Source organism: Pelobates fuscus, chromosome 2 (assembly GCF_036172605.1).
Source record: "Pelobates fuscus isolate aPelFus1 chromosome 2, aPelFus1.pri, whole genome shotgun sequence".
NCBI classification, from domain to species: Eukaryota; Metazoa; Chordata; class Amphibia; order Anura; family Pelobatidae; genus Pelobates; species Pelobates fuscus.
Genome location: NC_086318.1, coordinates 449,556,469 through 449,575,348, shown reverse-complemented (window position 1 = coordinate 449,575,348; position 18,880 = coordinate 449,556,469). Strand labels below are relative to the sequence as shown.

General features: G+C 43.5%; 2 protein-coding genes across 2 annotated transcripts in view; both read left to right on the top strand.

The window, feature by feature from the left end:
- The window catches only part of PTK7 (protein tyrosine kinase 7 (inactive)), a 436,928-nt gene that overhangs the window by 240,813 nt on the left and 177,235 nt on the right, over window positions 1-18,880 (top strand). The gene's annotated exons all lie outside the window — the stretch shown is intronic.
- The window catches only part of TMEM151B (transmembrane protein 151B), a 58,108-nt gene continuing 42,046 nt past the window's right edge, over window positions 2,819-18,880 (top strand). The window contains exon 1 of the mRNA XM_063444190.1: window positions 2,819-3,818. Coding sequence (XP_063300260.1) covers window positions 3,738-3,818 — 81 coding nt within the window. The 5' untranslated portion in view covers window positions 2,819-3,737. The remainder of the gene's footprint in view (window positions 3,819-18,880) is intronic.

Below are 18,880 nucleotides of genomic sequence, written 5' to 3'. Positions count from 1 at the left end.
AGAGTGTTACAGCGTATGAACGGTGTTACCGAGTGATACAGGTTATGGACGGTGATACAGAGTGATGCAGAGTATGGACGGTGATACAGAGTGATACAGGGTATGGACGGAGACACAGTGATACAGGGTACGGATGGTGATACAGAGTGATACAGGGTATGGACAGTGACATTGAGTATGGACGTTGACACGGAGTGATACAGGGTATGGACGGAGACACAATGATACATGGTATAGACAGTGACACGGAGCATGGACGATGACACGGAGTGATACAGGGTATCGACGGTGACACAGTGATACAGGGTATAGACAGTGACACGGAGCATGGACAATGACACGGATTGATACAGGGTATGGACGGAGACACAGTGATACAGTGTATAGACAGTGACACGGAGCATGGACGATGACATGGAGTGATACAGGGTATGGACGGAGACACAGTGATACAGGGTATAGACAGTGACACGGAGCATGGACGATGACACAGAGTGATACAGGGTATGGACGGAGACACAGTGATACAGGCTATAGACAGTGACATGGAGCATGGGCGATGACACAGAGTGATACAGGGTATGGACGGTAACACAGAGTGACACAAAGTATAGACGGTGACACAGATACAGAGCATGGACGGTGACATAGTGATATAGAGTATGGACGGTGACACAGAGTATGGATGGTGACACAGAGTGATACAGGGTATGGACAGTGACACGGAGTGATACAGGGTATGGATGGTGACACAGAGTGACAGAGTATGGACGGTGTAGCGGAGAGGTAGTATAATCCACAGGGTCTCCGTTTCTTCCCCTTGCTTGTAATAATTCTTTCAATGTAGCTCTTTTCAATGCTGCATAGTTCGCCTCCATTCACCAATCGTTCGTATACTTCGACATATTTACCGAACACTGGTTTTATCCGAATGGTTTGTTCCGTTGTGCTGCTGCCTCTCCTCTGCATTCGTGTAGTTACTGCCGAATGTGGATTTGCTGTGTGGTTTTAAATCCCATCACTTGCCACCAATTGTAGCGGAGAGGTAGTATAATCCACAGGGTCTCCGCTGGTAGACAGGAAAAGCAGGTAATAATCCAAGTAGGCAGATGCAGCATGCAATAATCCAGGTAGCGTTATAAGAATCCTTCCCTCCCAAGAACTAGACGACACATAGGCTGGGAGTCAACTGAGCTTTTAATCACAGGTCACAGTATTTATGGGATTCCCCATGCAAGGGGTTTCCCTACTGACATTTCAGGGGTTGTACAGTAGGGGACTACATGGGGAACTGAATAACCTGAACATTTCTCCCATCATGCACTGCTGCACGAGAGGGATACTCCCACTAGAATATACAGTTAAGTGGATTATCCCTCCGTGCAGCAGAACTGACATTTTACATTAAAACCCATAACTTTTACATTATTCGTCACATTTAAATGGATGGACGTTCGGTAGAGTATGGACGGTGATACAGGGTATGGACGATGACACGGAGTGATACAGGGTATGGACGGTGACACAGAGTGATACAGGGTATGGACGGTGACACAGAGTGTAGCGGATTGTATCAAGCCTGTCCTGTAATATTCATATAAGACTGCATTCGTTTTATTGTATCTGTGTATATATGTAATAGATGTGTATATTCATATGTGGGTTCGGTAGTCTCATAGGAATGAAACTACCGAACCATCAGACCACCCCAGTGAGAAGTGTGTGCCTCGTTAAGCGTTCACACTTCTCCCAAACCGCAGCTTAATGGGTAATAGGTAAATGCCTGGGTGGCCGCTGTTCGGTTCAGCAGCCCCTGATCCATCTAAACGCTTTCTTGTTCACACAGATGCTTCTATGTTTGGATTGGGGGCAGTACTGAGACAAGTTGGGGCCGATGGCGGAGAACATCCCGTAGCTTACATCAGTCGCAAGCTGTTACCCAGGGACCTCCAGACTTCCGTAACTACCGAACGGAAGGACCAGCCTACCCCCCTGTTCGGTAGAAACAGAGTACTGAACAAGGGAACTACAATTAAGTGTGGATGGCAAGGATTGTTATATGCTTTTACTGCCGAACGGAGACCGACCACAGGGCCCAAACCCATGGAACCCTTTTCAGATACTACCTCGTGTGCGGTCGGTCAAACTTCACCCTCCACCTAACTCCCGAACCCCTGGTCCGATCTGGGTGAATTTTGGATATATTATTCACCCAGATCAGGGCTACCTGGCGGTACCCTAAGAATTATGCTATCTACTGGTTTAGGGGTACATCCAGGTTTTGGGGAATTGTATGGTATAAATAATAGGATTATGAGTCACCTTGAGAGGAGGAGATGTGTGGGAGTTAACTATTACTGTATTGGCTGATGTCCTAATGTGTGTAAGTCCCTCCCTTGCATGGGAGAAACTCTTAAAAGGAGACTGTGGGAATAAAAGTTCAGTTCTACTCCTGATACTGTGTGCGTCCAGTTATTGGGAAAGGTGATGGGATATCTGTGGATTATATTGCTGATCGTGTTATTTAACCTGTTGGATTTATTTGTATTTGTTCCTGCATCCTCTGGACATCTTGGTGGAATTCAGCTGTGGGAAATCAGCTCTCCGCTACACAGAGTATGGACGGTGACACAGAGTGATCCAGAGTATGGACGGTGATACAGAGTATGGACAGGATTGTGACATGTAAGAGAAATTGTTTCAAGGTCACGTTTGATTCTTGCAGCTGTGAGGAAGACAGATTGGTACCTCACCTCCTCTCCCTCCTCCTCCTCTCCCTCCTCCTTTACTCCCTCTTGTGTCTCCTCCTTCCCTCCCCCTCCCATCTTTCCTGGGAATCTCTCCCATCTTCCGTCTCCTGCAGCATCCCTCACCCTTTGCTCCCCCGGTTTCCCCGACCCCTCTTTCCTACCCTCTGTCCCTATCCAGCTCCCGCTGTGTTTGTGTGTCTGCATTGTTGTCATCTAAGCAATGTGTGTTAGTGTGTTGTTGTGGTATGTATGACTGACAGCTGCATTGTGTGTAGGTAAGGTGTGTGACTGTGATTGTATTGTGTGTGGGAGAATTGTCTGCATGAATTTTATTTTTCTATATTTTATTTCCATTACAGAGAGTTTCCAGTAACATAATGTGTGTATTCTTTGTGTGATAGTGTAGAGTGTGTGTGTTTACATTTTCCATTGATACAATGTGTGTCGTATATCATCCATTCCCTGGGTTTGTTTGTGTGTGCGTGTGGGTGTATTAAGTGTGTATTCTCCGTGTGTGATGTACTGTGTGTGGACATGGCTATTAATTTACAGCAACATATGCAATCCACTCTGCTATTTACTTACAATTTAACCACACGGTAATGTAACACACAGACATACAAGGCATGCACTGACACACGCAGTATACACAGACACACAAGGCATGCACTGACACACGCAGTATACACAGACACGCAAGGCATGCACATACTGTATACCTGCAAACACCCTGTGATTGTGTCCTGGTGATTTCCAAGGGCCGCATCCCTGCACACCTATCCCCCCCCCCCCCTCCCATCATTAACCCTTTGTGTCCTGACCTTAATCTGATGGATGGAACTATCATGGATCCAGTCTGGCAGAGCAAACCTTGGATTTTTGGGTCCGCCTTTCTCTGGCTATGAATCCCACTGTCCCACTTGCCACCCGCTGGGTCACTGACGGATTCTGCTATTGGATTTCCCCTGGACAGGGCTAAGTGTGGGCATGTCCCCCCCAGCATCCGCTCCCAGCGAGAGCAGTGCTGCGTCCGTGCCACTGGACGAGACAGATGCAGTGCGGGAATTGGTAAGCACATTAACCTAAAATGTGGGAGTCCCCAATCAGGGGTCCTGTATACTGTACTGGGAGTTAGTGCTAATATCTGCCAACACACAGCTATCTGTCACCTAACAATACACAGCTATCTGTCACCTAATAATACACAGCTATCTGTCACCTAGTAACACACACACAGCTATCTGTCACCTAGTAACACACACACAGCTATCTGTCACCTAACAATACACAGCTATCTGTCACCTAACAATACACAGCTATCTGTCACCTAGTAACACACAGCTATCTGTCACCTAGTAACACACAGCTATCTGTCACCTAACAATACACAGCTATCTGTCACCTAACAATACACACAGCTATCTGTCACCTAGTAACACACACACAGCTATCTGTCACCTAACAATAAACAGCTATCTGTCACCTAGTAACACACAGCTATCTGTCACCTAACAATACACAGCTATCTGTCACCTAGTAACACACACAGCTATCTGTCACCTAATAATACACAGCTATCTGTCACCTAACAATACACAGCTATCTGTCACCTAGTAACACACACAGCTATCTGTCACCTAATAATATACAGCTATCTCTCACCTAATAATACACACAGCTATCTGTCACCTAACAATACACAGCTATCTGTCACCTAATAATACACAGCTATCTGTCACCCAGTAATACACAGCTATCTGTCACCTAATAATACACATAGCTATCTCTCACCTAATAACACACACAGCTATCTGTCACCTATTAATACACAGCTATCTGTCACCTAGTAACACACACAGCTATCTGTCACCTAATAATACACAGCTATCTCTCACCTAATAACACACACAGCTATCTGTCACCTATTAATATACAGCTATCTCTCACCTAATAATACACACAGCTATCTGTCACCTAACAATACACAGCTATCTGTCACCTAATAATACACAGCTATCTGTCACCTAATAATACACAGCTATCTGTCACCTAGTAACACACACACAGCTATCTGTCACCTAGTAACACACACACAGCTATCTGTCACCTAACAATACACAGCTATCTGTCACCTAACAATACACAGCTATCTGTCACCTAGTAACACACAGCTATCTGTCACCTAACAATACACAGCTATCTGTCACCTAACAATACACACAGCTATCTGTCACCTAGTAACACACACACAGCTATCTGTCACCTAACAATACACAGCTATCTGTCACCTAGTAACACACAGCTATCTGTCACCTAACAATACACATCTATCTGTCACCTAGTAAAACACACAGCTATCTGTCACCTAATAATACACAGCTATCTGTCACCTAACAATACACAGCTATCTGTCACCTAGTAACACACACAGCTATCTGTCACCTAATAATATACAGCTATCTCTCACCTAATAATACACACAGCTATCTGTCACCTAACAATACACAGCTATCTGTCACCTAATAATACACAGCTATCTGTCACCTAATAATACACAGCTATCTGTCACCTAGTAACACACACACAGCTATCTGTCACCTAATAATACACAGCTATCTGTCACCCAGTAATACACAGCTATCTGTCACCTAATAATACACATAGCTATCTCTCACCTAATAACACACACAGCTATCTGTCACCTATTAATACACAGCTATCTGTCACCTAGTAACACACACAGCTATCTGTCACCTAATAATACACAGCTATCTCTCACCTAATAATACACACAGCTATCTGTCACCTATTAATACACAGCTATCTGTCACCTAGTAACACACACAGCTATCTGTCACCTAATAATACACAGCTATCTGTCACCTAACAATACACAGCTATCTGTCACCTAATAATACACAGCTATCTGTCACCTAGTAACACACACACAGCTATCTGTCACCTAATAATACACAGCTATCTGTCACCTAACAATACACAGCTATCTGTCACCTAACAATACACAGCTATCTGTCACCTAATAATACACAGCTATCTGTCACCTAGTAACACACACACAGCTATCTGTCACCTAATAATACACAGCTATCTGTCACCTAGTAACACACACACAGCTATCTGTCACCTAATAATACACAGCTATCTGTCACCTAGTAACACACACACAGCTGTCACCTAATAATACACAGCTATCTGTCACCTAATAATACACAGCTATCTGTCACCTAGTAACACACACACAGCTATCTGTCACCTAATAATACACAGCTATCTGTCACCTAATAATACACAGCTATCTGTCACCTAGTAACACACACACAGCTATCTGTCACCTAATAATACACAGCTATCTGTCACCTAATAATACACAGCTATCTGTCACCTAGTAACACACACACAGCTATCTGTCACCTAATAATACACAGCTATCTGTCACCTAGTAACACACACAGCTATCTGTCACCTAATAATACACAGCTATCTGTCACCTAATAATACACATCTATCTGTCACCTAGTAACACACACACAGCTATCTGTCACCTAATACTACACAGCTATCTGTCACCTAACAATACACAGCTATCTGTCACCTAATAATACACAGCTATCTGTCACCTAATAATACACAGCTATCTGTCACCTAGTAACACACACACAGCTATCTGTCACCTAATAATACACAGCTATCTGTCACCTAATAATACACACAGCTATCTGTCACCTAGTAATACACACAGCTATCTGTCACCTAGTAATACACACAGCTATCTGTCACCCAGTAATACACAGCTATCTGTCACCTAATAATACACAGCTATCTCTCACCTAATAATACACAGCTATCTGTCACCTAATAATACACAGCTATCTGTCACCTAGTAACACACACACAGCTATCTGTCACCTAACAATACACAGCTATCTGTCACCTAGTAACACACACACACAGCTATCTGTCACCTAATAATACACAGCTATCTGTCACCTAGTAACACACAGATATCTGTCACCCAGTAATACACACAGCTATCTGTCACCCAGTAATACACAGCTATCTGTCACCTAATAATACACAGCTATCTTTCACCTAGTAATAAACACAGCTATCTGTCACCTAATAATACACAGCTATCTGTCACCCAGTAATACACACAGCTATCTGTCACCCAGTAATACACAGCTATCTGTCACCTAATAATACACAGCTATCTCTCACCTAATAATACACACAGCTGTCACCTAATAATACACACAGCTGTCACTTAATAATACACAGCTATCTGTCACCTAGTAATACACAGCTATCTCTCACCTAATAATACACACAGCTATCTCTCACCTAATAATACACACAGCTATCTGTCACCTAGTAATACACACAGCTATCTGTCACCTAATAATACACAGCTATCTGTCACCTAATAATACAAACAACTATCTGTCACCTAATAATACACAGCTATCTGTCACCTAGTAATACACACAGCTATCTCTCACCTAGTAATACACACAGCTATCTGTCCCCTAATAATACAAACAACTATCTGTGACCTAATAATACACAGCTATCTGTCACCTAGTAATACACAGCTATCTCTCACCTAATAATACACACAGCTATCTGACACCTAATAATACACACAGCTATCTGTCACCTAATAATACAAACAGCTGTCACCTAATAATACACAGCTATCTGTCACCTAATAATACAAACAACTATCTGTCACCTAGTAATACACAGCTATCTCTCACCTAATAATACACACAGCTATCTGTCACCTAGTAATACACACAGCTATCTCTCACCTAGTAATACACACAGCTATCTGTCACCTAATAATACACAGCTATTTGTCACCTAGTAACACACACACAGCTATCTGTCACCTAATAATACACAGCTATCTGTCACCTAGTAACACACACAGCTATCTGTCACCGAGTAACACACACAGCTATCTGTCATCTAATAATACACAGCTATCTGTCACCTAGTAATACACACAGCTATCTCTCACCTAATAATACACAGCTATCTGTCACCTAGTAACACACACAGCTATCTGTCACCTAGTAACACACACAGCTATCTGTCACCTAATAATACACACAGCTATCTGTCACCTAATAATACACAGCTATCTGTCACCTAGTAACACACACAGCTATCTGTCACCTAATAATACACAGCTATCTCTCACCTAATAATACACACAGCTATCTGTCACCTAGTAATACACACAGCTATCTGTCACCTAGTAACACACACAGCTATCTGTCACCTAGTAACACACACAGCTATCTGTCACCTAATAATACACACCGCTATCTGTCACCTAATAATACACACAGCTATCTCTCACTTAATAATACACAGCTATCTTTTACCTAATAATACACAGCTATCTGTCACCCAGTAACACACACTGCTATCTGTCACACAGTATTACACACAGCTATCTGTCACCTAGTAATACACACAGCTATCTGTCACCCAGTAATAAACAACTATCTCTCACCTAATAATACACACAGCTATCTGTCACCTAATAATACACACAGCTATCTGTCACCCAGTAATACACGGCTATCTGTCAACCAGTAATATACACACAGCTATCTGACACGAAGTAATACACACAGCTATCTATAACACACATAACTATCTGTCAAATACACCATGAATTCACACACTCACTAACAGACACACACACGCACACACACACTAATAGACACACACATAGTAACACACTCACTAACAGACACAAACACACACTAACAGACACAAACACACACTAACAGACACACACACACTCACTAACAGCAATCCCCAGTGTGAATATAGCAGTTCCCCTCCAATCACGAGACAAGGCTACATTTTGAGGGTTAAACAGGAACTCAACTTTAATGGAGGCACAATGGCCTCTTATGCAGGATTCCCAACAAGGGTGACGCCCAGGTGGACCTTGTTGGGCACAGGGACACAAAGTGTACTGTTACGGTTACCCTCAGTCTAGCTGAGAGCTGGACCGCTTAGTAGTCTGGATTCCTGTTGCTGAAGAGGGGAGAAGCTGCTTTCCTTAGTATTCCATACGAGTCCTGAACATGTAGAATAATCCCACTAGCTATAGTACAGCTAGGATACCCTTCTGCCCACAAAACGAGTCAAAGCTGCGATTTGAAGGTCAAACAAGAACTGAGGACTGGGATGCCCAGCCTGCTTTTTATTGTGGTTACATGCAAACAGGACACACCAAGGGGAGGCATAAAATCACCAATCACACATCTGGTGCAACCCACACATCCCCTCCCCTCAGATAAACAGTTAAACCCATTATACTGTATGTGGCGAAACCAGCTTCGCCACTGTGAACTGGAGAGGCCTGGCTGCTGGCCTCCTGCCCGCTGACTATGGCCCCTGGACGTGTTGCACTTTAGAAACTATATTTGGGCAGGTAATAATTTGTATTGCTGCTGCTGGCCCTTTAAAAGCATCTATGGACATATTGGGACTTTTGGGACTACTGTCCCTTTAAGACTGTGATACATATTCTAGTGTACTGCCTGTAATATTATATGTGTATTAAGTTTAACCTGGGATATGTATGCAGCATTCATCTGATTGTTCGGTAGAATCACTCCATTTATTATATTGAGTGAAACTACCGAACAACCAGACCACCCAGGAATAAGTGTGCCTCCAATTACAGTTTGCAACAATGTTGCAAACGGGTAATTGGCAATCAGTGTAATGTATCCTTTGTCCTCTGGGTGGCCGCCATTCGGGAAACAAACACGTGGCGGCGGCCATCTTAAACTACCGAACAGCGGTGTTTTGCCGTCGAGTGTCTGGAACTAAAATCGGACACTTGACTAGGCAAACACCGCTGAGACCTCCATACTTCCAGAAATTCGTATGGAAACTACCGAATGACCCGCCGTTCGGTAGAAAGAACCCCACAAACAAGGGAATTCATTCTAACCCTCTCCAGGCTCTATAACACAGGCAATTCGCCTGTTTTCATTCCCTTGTTTGTGACCGACCGCAGGGCCAAAATGCATGGAACTGATTTCGGATACTTTACCCATGCGGTCGGTCAATACTTTAAAGTTCCATAACTCCTGAACCATTTATCCGAATGGGCTGATTCTTGCATATGTTGTCCCCCTGAATAAGGGCTATCAGGGGATACCTGTTTTGGAGGTGTAGCATATGTATTTGGGGTACATCCAGGAATTGGGGAAAAAGGTGTACAGTATAATTGTGTTAAGTGTTAATCTAAGGGGAGGAAATGTGTGGGAGGTACATCCATGTGATTGGTTAATTTCATCCTCCCCCTGGGAGTGTCCTGTATGTACTTGTTGGTAATAAAAGCCAGACTGGGTGTCCCAGTCTTGAGTTCCTGCTTAACCCTCAAAATGAAGTGTCGTCTCGTTCTTGGGGGGGATTGGATTGTAAGCTGACTGCCAAGAGTGTAAGCCGATTGTATGCTTTTCTTGTTCAGCTGTTCCAGTTCGGAGTGTATTTCGTATCCAGCTCGTGAGTTCTGATGTTCTGCAGTAGCTGTGCCTGTCTATGGAAAAGGGGATTATCGCCTAAACGCATTTTTCCCCTTGTATGCTGAAACGGTCCGTTACACTGTACATATGTTTAACCAAGTTCTGGATGTACCCCAAAACCAGGGGGTAGACCTTTAAATCCTGCACCGCTGGATAGCCCTTATTCAGGGGAGCAACATATCCGAAAACCAGCTCGTTCAGATGAACGGTTCGGGAGCTATGGGTTTCCAAAGTTTTGACCGACCGCACAGACTTTCTAGACGAAAATAGTTCCACACGTTTTGGCTTTGCGGTCGGTCTCTGTTCGTACGTTAAAACTCCACGAACCCTTTGCCATCCATAGTTATCCCGGGGTTCGATATACTCCCCATGCGAAGGGTAATCATCCTACCGAACGGTGGGCCGTTCGGTAGGTCCAGCACGAAGTTACATTATCCTGGAGGTCTCAGCGGTGTTCGCCTGTTTGCGTCTCCGTTTTTAGTTCCAGACGATTGCTGGCAAACACCGCTGTTCGCACGTAAGATGGCCGCGAACACGTGCAAAGTCCCGAAATGGCGGCCACCTATATGTTACACAAAGGATTCGTGCTGAACCATACGAACGGCTGCAAATAGGGCTGAAAGGTAAAAATAGCACTTAAAGGCACACAATGGAAAATAATGCTTTTGTAACATGTACAAACCAATAAAAACAACGTAACAATGAACAACACTCCCACAAACAGTAAACAATCCCTCCCCTCTGCCTGTGATACAATAACTTACTTATCCCCAGATTGAAAAAAAAACACATTTTTATACAGTCCAAGAAGTACCCCAAAATACAACATATCCCCATAAAAGCCACATCCCCTGACAGCCCTGGGTGAACAACATATCCCAAATCACCCAGATCAGAGCAGGGGTTCAGTGCCCTTCTAAGTTGAATAAAACAAAACGCTGTGGGGATATTTATGGGATAATAATAGTAAACCGTTGAGAATTGCCCACTATTTCAGTTCTCAGATCCCAAAGATCGTTATCGTGTAAGTGAAATGTATTCCATATAAATAAAATCACAATTTGTTATAAAAATAGATACAATTTATTGTGACAAATTAAATAATAATAATAAGTAACATGCGTGATAATAATCAATGAATTTTCAGTATAACATGAGTATGCAATACACATGGCAATATATTCCAATGGTTAACACAGCAATTGTCAAACAAGAGTTATGACGGTGTTTCACAGAGCTTGCAGCGTAAGGCCATAAAACTTAGCTAACAGTTAGAATAACCCTTTCAATGCTGGCTAGACCTCCTAGGTAATTAAGATCTATTCTCATGTAATTTTAAATAAAATAACATTTAAACCAGCTCATTAGTCATTTCCTGGAACCATCCAATAAGAGTAATCTACCATGTTCTATAAGCAGAATTTTAACTTGCCTAAACAGATATTTTATCTTATTTTAGAGCAAATCAATACACCTGGATAAATATCACGATATGCTAACATGTGATAAATCACATAAATACATAATTATTCTAATTCCATCTGCAGAATGGAATTAATAACTATATACTTCTTAGTTAACTAAGATTACTAAATATCGAAATCTGATTGTGATTTATCCAGTCATATATCATGCTATTAGAAGATTTTAATTAATTTAGATCAATTAAATGAAACCAGTATAATTACCAGTTGAGTAGACATTCTCATCAGATGTTCTCAGGTAGCCAAGTGTCAAGGAATGTTTATTTCTCGCTCTGACTCTGCTTCTTTCTGACTCCTTGTCTTTCTTCTCCCCTTGCTTACTCCTTTGCTTCCCTTCCTTCCTGCTTCTCTCTCTCTCTCTTCCCTTTGTCTTAACTTTTAAAGGGAAAAATTCTCTGTTCGTCACTAGGTGATAGACCAATAGAAAATTTAAGTATTTGGTCTATAGAGGGCAGTCTTGTCCCACTAAACATTCCTATCCAGGAAAGAGTTAACTTTTCCTGGGGGCTATTCTGACGTTATTTAGCTTATCTTTATGGTTATCTATAACTTAAGTTTTCTGACAGTTCAAAGTGTTTCTTTGGGCTTTCTTCAGACTATGTGTCTGGCAAATTCTGCTATAATTTCTAATATGACAGTTCGTAAACTAAGTTTCACCTTTCTCTTACAATGGCAATCTTATACAATATCGAAAGTAAAATTAAATAATTTAATCTTCTCTGTCACAAATGTCTGGGTTTAGAATTGATCCTATTCCATTAGCATTAAGACAGTCTGTCCATCCCCCGTTCTCATTTCTTATCACTTGATTTATATACAGGGAGTGCAGAATTATTAGGCAAGTTGTATTTTTGAGGATTAATTTTATTATTGAACAACAACCATGTTCTCAATGAACCCAAAAAACTCATTAATATCAAAGCTGAATATTTTTGGAAGTGGTTTTTAGTTTGTTTTTAGTTTTAGCTATTTTAGGGGGATATCTGTGTGTGCAGGTGACTATTACTGTGCATAATTATTAGGCAACTTAACAAAAAACAAATATATACCCATTTCAATTATTTATTTTTACCAGTGTAACCAATATAACATCTCAATATTCACAAATATACATTTCTGACATTCAAAAACAAAACAAAAACAAATCAGTGACCAATATAGCCACCTTTCTTTGCAAGGACACTCAAAAGCCTGCCATCCATGGATTCTGTCAGTGTTTTGATCTGTTCACCATCAACATTGCATGCAGCAGCAACCACAGCCTCCCAGACACTGTTCAGAGAGGTGTACTGTTTTCCCTCCTTGTAAATCCCACATTTGATGATGGACCACAGGTTCTCAATGGGGTTCAGATCAGGTGAACAAGGAGGCCATGTCATTAGATTTTCTTCTTTTATACCCTTTCTTGCCAGCCACGCTGTGGAGTACTTGGACACGTGTGATGGAGCATTGTCCTGCATGAAAATCATGTTTTTCTTGAAGGATGAAGACTTCTTCCTGTACCACTGCTTGAAGAAGGTGTCTTCCAGAAACTGGGAGTTGAGCTTGACTCCATCCTCAACCCGAAAAGGCCCCACAAACACATCTTTGATGATACCAGCCCAAACCAGTACTCCACCTCCACCTTGCTGGCGTCTGAGTCGGACTGGAGCTCTCTGCCCTTTCCCAATCCAGCCACGGGCCCATCCATCTGGCCCATCAAGACTCACTCTCATTTCATCAGTCCATAAAACCTTAGAAAAATCAGTCTTGAGATATTTTTTGGCTCAGTCTTGACGTTTCAGCTTGTGTGTCTTGTTCAGTGGTGGTCATCTTTCAGCCTTTCTTACCTTGGCCATGTCTCTGAGTATTGCACACCTTGTGCTTTTGGGCACTCCAGTGATGTTGCAGCTCTGAAATATGGCCAAACTGGTGGCAAGTGGCATCTTGGCAGCTGCACGCTTGACTTTTCTCAGTTCATGGGCAGTTATTTTGCACCTTGGTTTTTCCACACGCTTCTTGCGACCCTGTTGACTATTTTGAATGAAACACTTGATTGTTCGATGATCACGCTTCAGAAGCTTTGCAATTTTAAGAGTGCTGCATCCCTCTGCAAGATATCTCACTATTTTTGACTTTTCTGAGCCTGTCAAGTCCTTCTTTTGACCCATTTTGCCAAAGGAAAGGAAGTTGCCTAATAATTATGCACACCCGATATAGGGTGTTGATGTCATTAGACCACACTCCTTCTCATTACAGAGATGCACATCACCTAATATGCTTAATTGGTAGTAGGCTTTCGAGCCTATACAGCTTGGAGTAAGACAACATGCATAAAGAGGATGATGTGGTCAAAATACTCATTTGCCTAATAATTCTGCACTTCCTGTACAAACATTCCTAAGCTCCCAGCTCAGTAGTTAGCGTTACAGAAAGGATAGAAATCTTGGGAGCCAGCAAGTCCCTGGACAGCGCTCGAAGTGGAGGATGAGTTCGACTGGAGGTTACAGAGCCTCTTGGCCCCATTGGGTGAGCCAGTATCAGAGGCAACCAGGTTGGACTGCAGAGAGGGTGCCAGGAAAGAGATGTGGGACGAAGCCCTGGAGGGTGTCCAGCGTTGGCGAGGTGAGCGTCTCCCCAGCGAGGAGCAGCGACTACAGGCCCAAGTGGCCCTATGGATGCCTATGATGGGAGAACAGCCCAGGTGGGAGTTGGTAATGCAGCTTAATTCTCGACGATGACGATGCATACCAGGCGCTACATTGGTATGCAGTTCAGCGTGTTCCCGGGATGGCTAAGTTCGACAGACCAGAGGGCGAGGATTACAATGGCCCTGGCCTATTATGGGACGCTTTTGCCGGAACAAGGTTCGGGGACGCTGCAGAGTCACGGCTATGGGACATATATGAATCCAGAGCAGCCATTCTAGATCTCCCTATGGATGAAGACCTAGAGCCAGACCTGTTTGAATTGGCCATCCAGGAATGGGAACTGGAGCAGGATTACCAGTACCTACTTAGCTCCAGTCAGTCCCAGTATACCTTGGAGGTACCGCCAGGGCAGTGGGAGTCCCAGGGAGAGGAGACAACCGGTCTCTCTCACCAGCAGCAGTGTGTTCTGCAGGGAGAGGAGGCAGCCGGCCTCTCTCCCCAGCGGCAGTGTTCCCTACAAGGAGAGGAGAGCAGCGACCTCCCTCCCCAGCGGCAGTGCACCGTGCAGAGGGAAGAGACAACCGGTCTCCTTCTCCAACCACAGCCCGGGGTACCCGAGGCAGCGGACCTCATGGACTGCAGGCAGGTGGAGATGGGACCGCAGTCTCACTACTGGCCCTACAGGGATGCTGGGCAGGCGGCCCAGATCCCCAGCGGCAGACCCAGCTACAGGGAGCGGAGAGCAGGAGTGTGCCTTCCAGGGAGAGGAGACAACCGGTCTCTTTCCCCAGCAGAAGTATGTACCACAGGGAGAGGAGAACAGCGACCCCTCTCCCCAGAGGCAGTGCATCACACAGGGGGAGGAGACAACCGGTCTCTCTCCCCAGCAGCAGCATGTTCCACAGGGAGCGGAGAGCATCAACCTCCCTCCCCAGCGGCCACAGGAGTATCAGGAGGAGGAGATAAGCCAATTCTCCCCTCCCCAGCTAAACTCCTAACTTGGCCCCAGGGGAGATGCAGTTGGCCCCAGAGGAGATGCAGTTGGCCTCCACTGATCCCCACGTTCCCCTGGCTACTGAGACGGACTATGTCCCAAGCACCCCAGCAGAAGAGCTGGCAGCTGGGCAGAGTGCAGTTGGCCTCTGCCCTCCCTTTGTCCCTTGTCCAGAGCCTGACGTCCTGCAGGCTATACCAGCGGAAGAGCTGGCATCAGGGCAGAGCACCGCTGGCCTCTGCCCTACCGACCCCCTTGTTACAGGACTGGTCTCTGCCCCCCAAATACCCCAAGCTATGTGCCCAGCTGCACGCGGAAGGCCAAGAGTGCTACCTTTTCACCCTACAACCTGGGACCTACAGGCCGGTACTATTTATTGTGGGGGGGCTACTTTGCTACAAATTTTTTTTGTGGGTGGGCTGCGAGACCAACTTAGGCACTGACCGACAGAAGGTCAGGTGCCTGGTTATTCTCCCTCCAAAAGGGGAGATATCTGGTGAAAGTAACCTCACCACTGGGCATTGGAGAAGCCTGTTTGCCCGCCTCCTGCCTGCTGACTATGGCCCCTGGGAGATTTGGCCCTTTAAATACAGTATTTCGTCATTTTGTATTTGATTATGCTGCTGCTGGCCCTTTAAGAACCATCTGGGGACATATTGTGACTTTTGGGAACAATGCCCCTTTAAGACTATGGCTCCTGGAAGATATTGCCTGTTAAAGACTATTTTAGCAGATAGGATTTTAAAAGACTTGCTGCCCCCTTTAAATTGTATTGGAGCAGTTCTGCAGCTTTAAATTGTAGTAGTCGAAGTGGCCGCCATTCGACAAACGAACATGTGGCGGCGGCCATCTTTGTTCATTTGAACGAGGTCAGCGGTATGTGTAGCTAATTCCATGGAACTGAAATCGAACACTGTTTAAGCTTAGGGTTAAACAGGAGAACCTTTAAGTTTTTTACAGTTGCAGCGGCCAGCGTCTTTAATGATTACAGACCCGGCCGCTGAGAGGAGGAGTCACCACCATGGGTGAGTGATTGGCGGCATTCCCATAACCATGTGGGAATGTCGCCGAGCAGAGACTTGCCTGCCGGGGATCGGCGTAGGGGATCGGCGGCATTCCCCTTAGTGTGTGGGAATGCCACCACAACGATGCGACGTGACAGTAGTCATGCCGGGGCCAGAGTGACTTCATATTCCGGCTACGGCATCACTGCGGTGCGTGTGAGGGAGCTGAACAGGAGGATCAGTGCTCCCTTGCCGCCCGGAAAGTGCCGCCACTGCCAGCCTCGGGGGGCCCTGAGGTGGGTCCCCCAGGACAAGAGGCTGGCAAGGCATTTGCCAGGGCGATTGGGGGCTGATTTCTTTGCTGCCCCCCTAGAAAGTGCAGTAGAGGCAAATGCCTTGTCAGCCTTGCGGTAAATACACCCCTGGAGACACATACAGACATACATACAAACAAACACACAGACACATACAGACAGACATACATACATACAGACAGACATACACACATACATACAGATACAGACATACATACATACAAACAAACACACAGACACATACAGACATACATACAAACAAACACACAGACACATACAGACAGACATACATACATACAGACAGACATACACACATACATACAGATACAGACATACATACATACAAACAAACACACAGACACATACAGACAGACATACATACATACAGACAGACATACACACATACATACAGATACAGACATACATACATACAAACAAACACACAGACACATACAGACATACATACAAACAAACACACAGACACATACAGACATACATACAAACAAACACACAGACACATACAGACAGACATACATACATACAGATACATACATACACACAGACAGACATACATACAGATACATACATACACACAGAGACTCATACAAAATGTCACTCTCCTGTTTCCTACCTTTTGCGGTGCAGGAGGGTGACTTTCCCTGGGGTCCAGTGGCTCAAGCTGATGGGAGCTAGATTCCCCCTCTGACTCCCTCCTCCTGCGCGGTTACAGTTTTACACTATTTGTTATTTTTTTTTTTTTTTTACTACATGTGATCTCTATCTCACCCTATCAATTGAGGGGTGAGTCCCTGTTTAATATATTCTAAGCACTTTATAGCCTGCACTACTGGCACTTTGTGTTTTAGGGGTTTGTCACCAATTAACTATATACTGTACATTAAGCTGTATAGTGTGCATTGAGCTATATATTATACATAAAGCTGCATATTATACATAAAGCTGTATATTATACATAAAGCTGCATATTATACATAAAGCTGTATATTATACATAAAGCTGCATAGCGTACATTAAGCTGTATACTGTACATTAAGCTGTATATTATACATAAAGCTGCATATTATACATAAAGCTGCATAGCGTACATTAAGCTGTATACTGTACATTAAGCTGTATACTGTACATTAAGCTGTATATTGTACATTAAGCTCTATATTATACATAAAGCTGCATATTATACATAAAGCTGCATATTATACATAAAGCTGCATAGCGTACATTAAGCTCTATATTATACATTAAGCTGCATAGCGTACATTAAGCTGTATACGTACAATAAGCTGTATACCGTACATTAAGCTGTATATTGTACATTAAGCTCTATATTATACATTAAGCTGCATAGCGTACATTAAGCTGTATACGTACAATAAGCTGTATACTGTACATTAAGCTGTATAGTGTGCATTAAGCTGTATATTATACATTAAGCTGTATATTATACATAAAGCTGTATATTATACATAAAGCTGCATAGCGTACATTAAGTTGTATACTGTACAATAAGCTGCATACCGTACAATAAGCGGTATACTGTACATTAAGCTGTATAGTGTGCATTAAGCTGTATATTATACATTAAGCTGTATATTATACATAAAGCTGCATAGCGTACATTAAGTTGTATACTGTACAATAAGCTGCATACCGTACAATAAGCGGTATACTGTACATTAAGCTGTATATTATACATTAAGCTGTATAATGTACATTAAGCTGTATATTATACATTAAGCTGTATATTATACATAAAGCTGTATATTATACATAAAGCTGCATAGCGTACATTAAGCTGTATACGTACAATAAGCTGCATACGTACAATAAGCGGTATACTGTACATTAAGCTGTATATTATACATTAAGCTGTATAATGTACATTAAGCTGTATTGATACCGGAGAAACTGACGGAAGCCAAGCACAGAGAGATGGACACAGGTTTCTTCAGGAAGGAAGAGATTCTTTATTGGATCACCGATCGGGACTCAGAGGGACTAGCGTCACCAAAATACAGCAAAGTCTGAGTACTGAATACATAGAGTACATTCCTTATATAGCACTGTAGCTCCTCCCACAATTAACTACACCCACACATA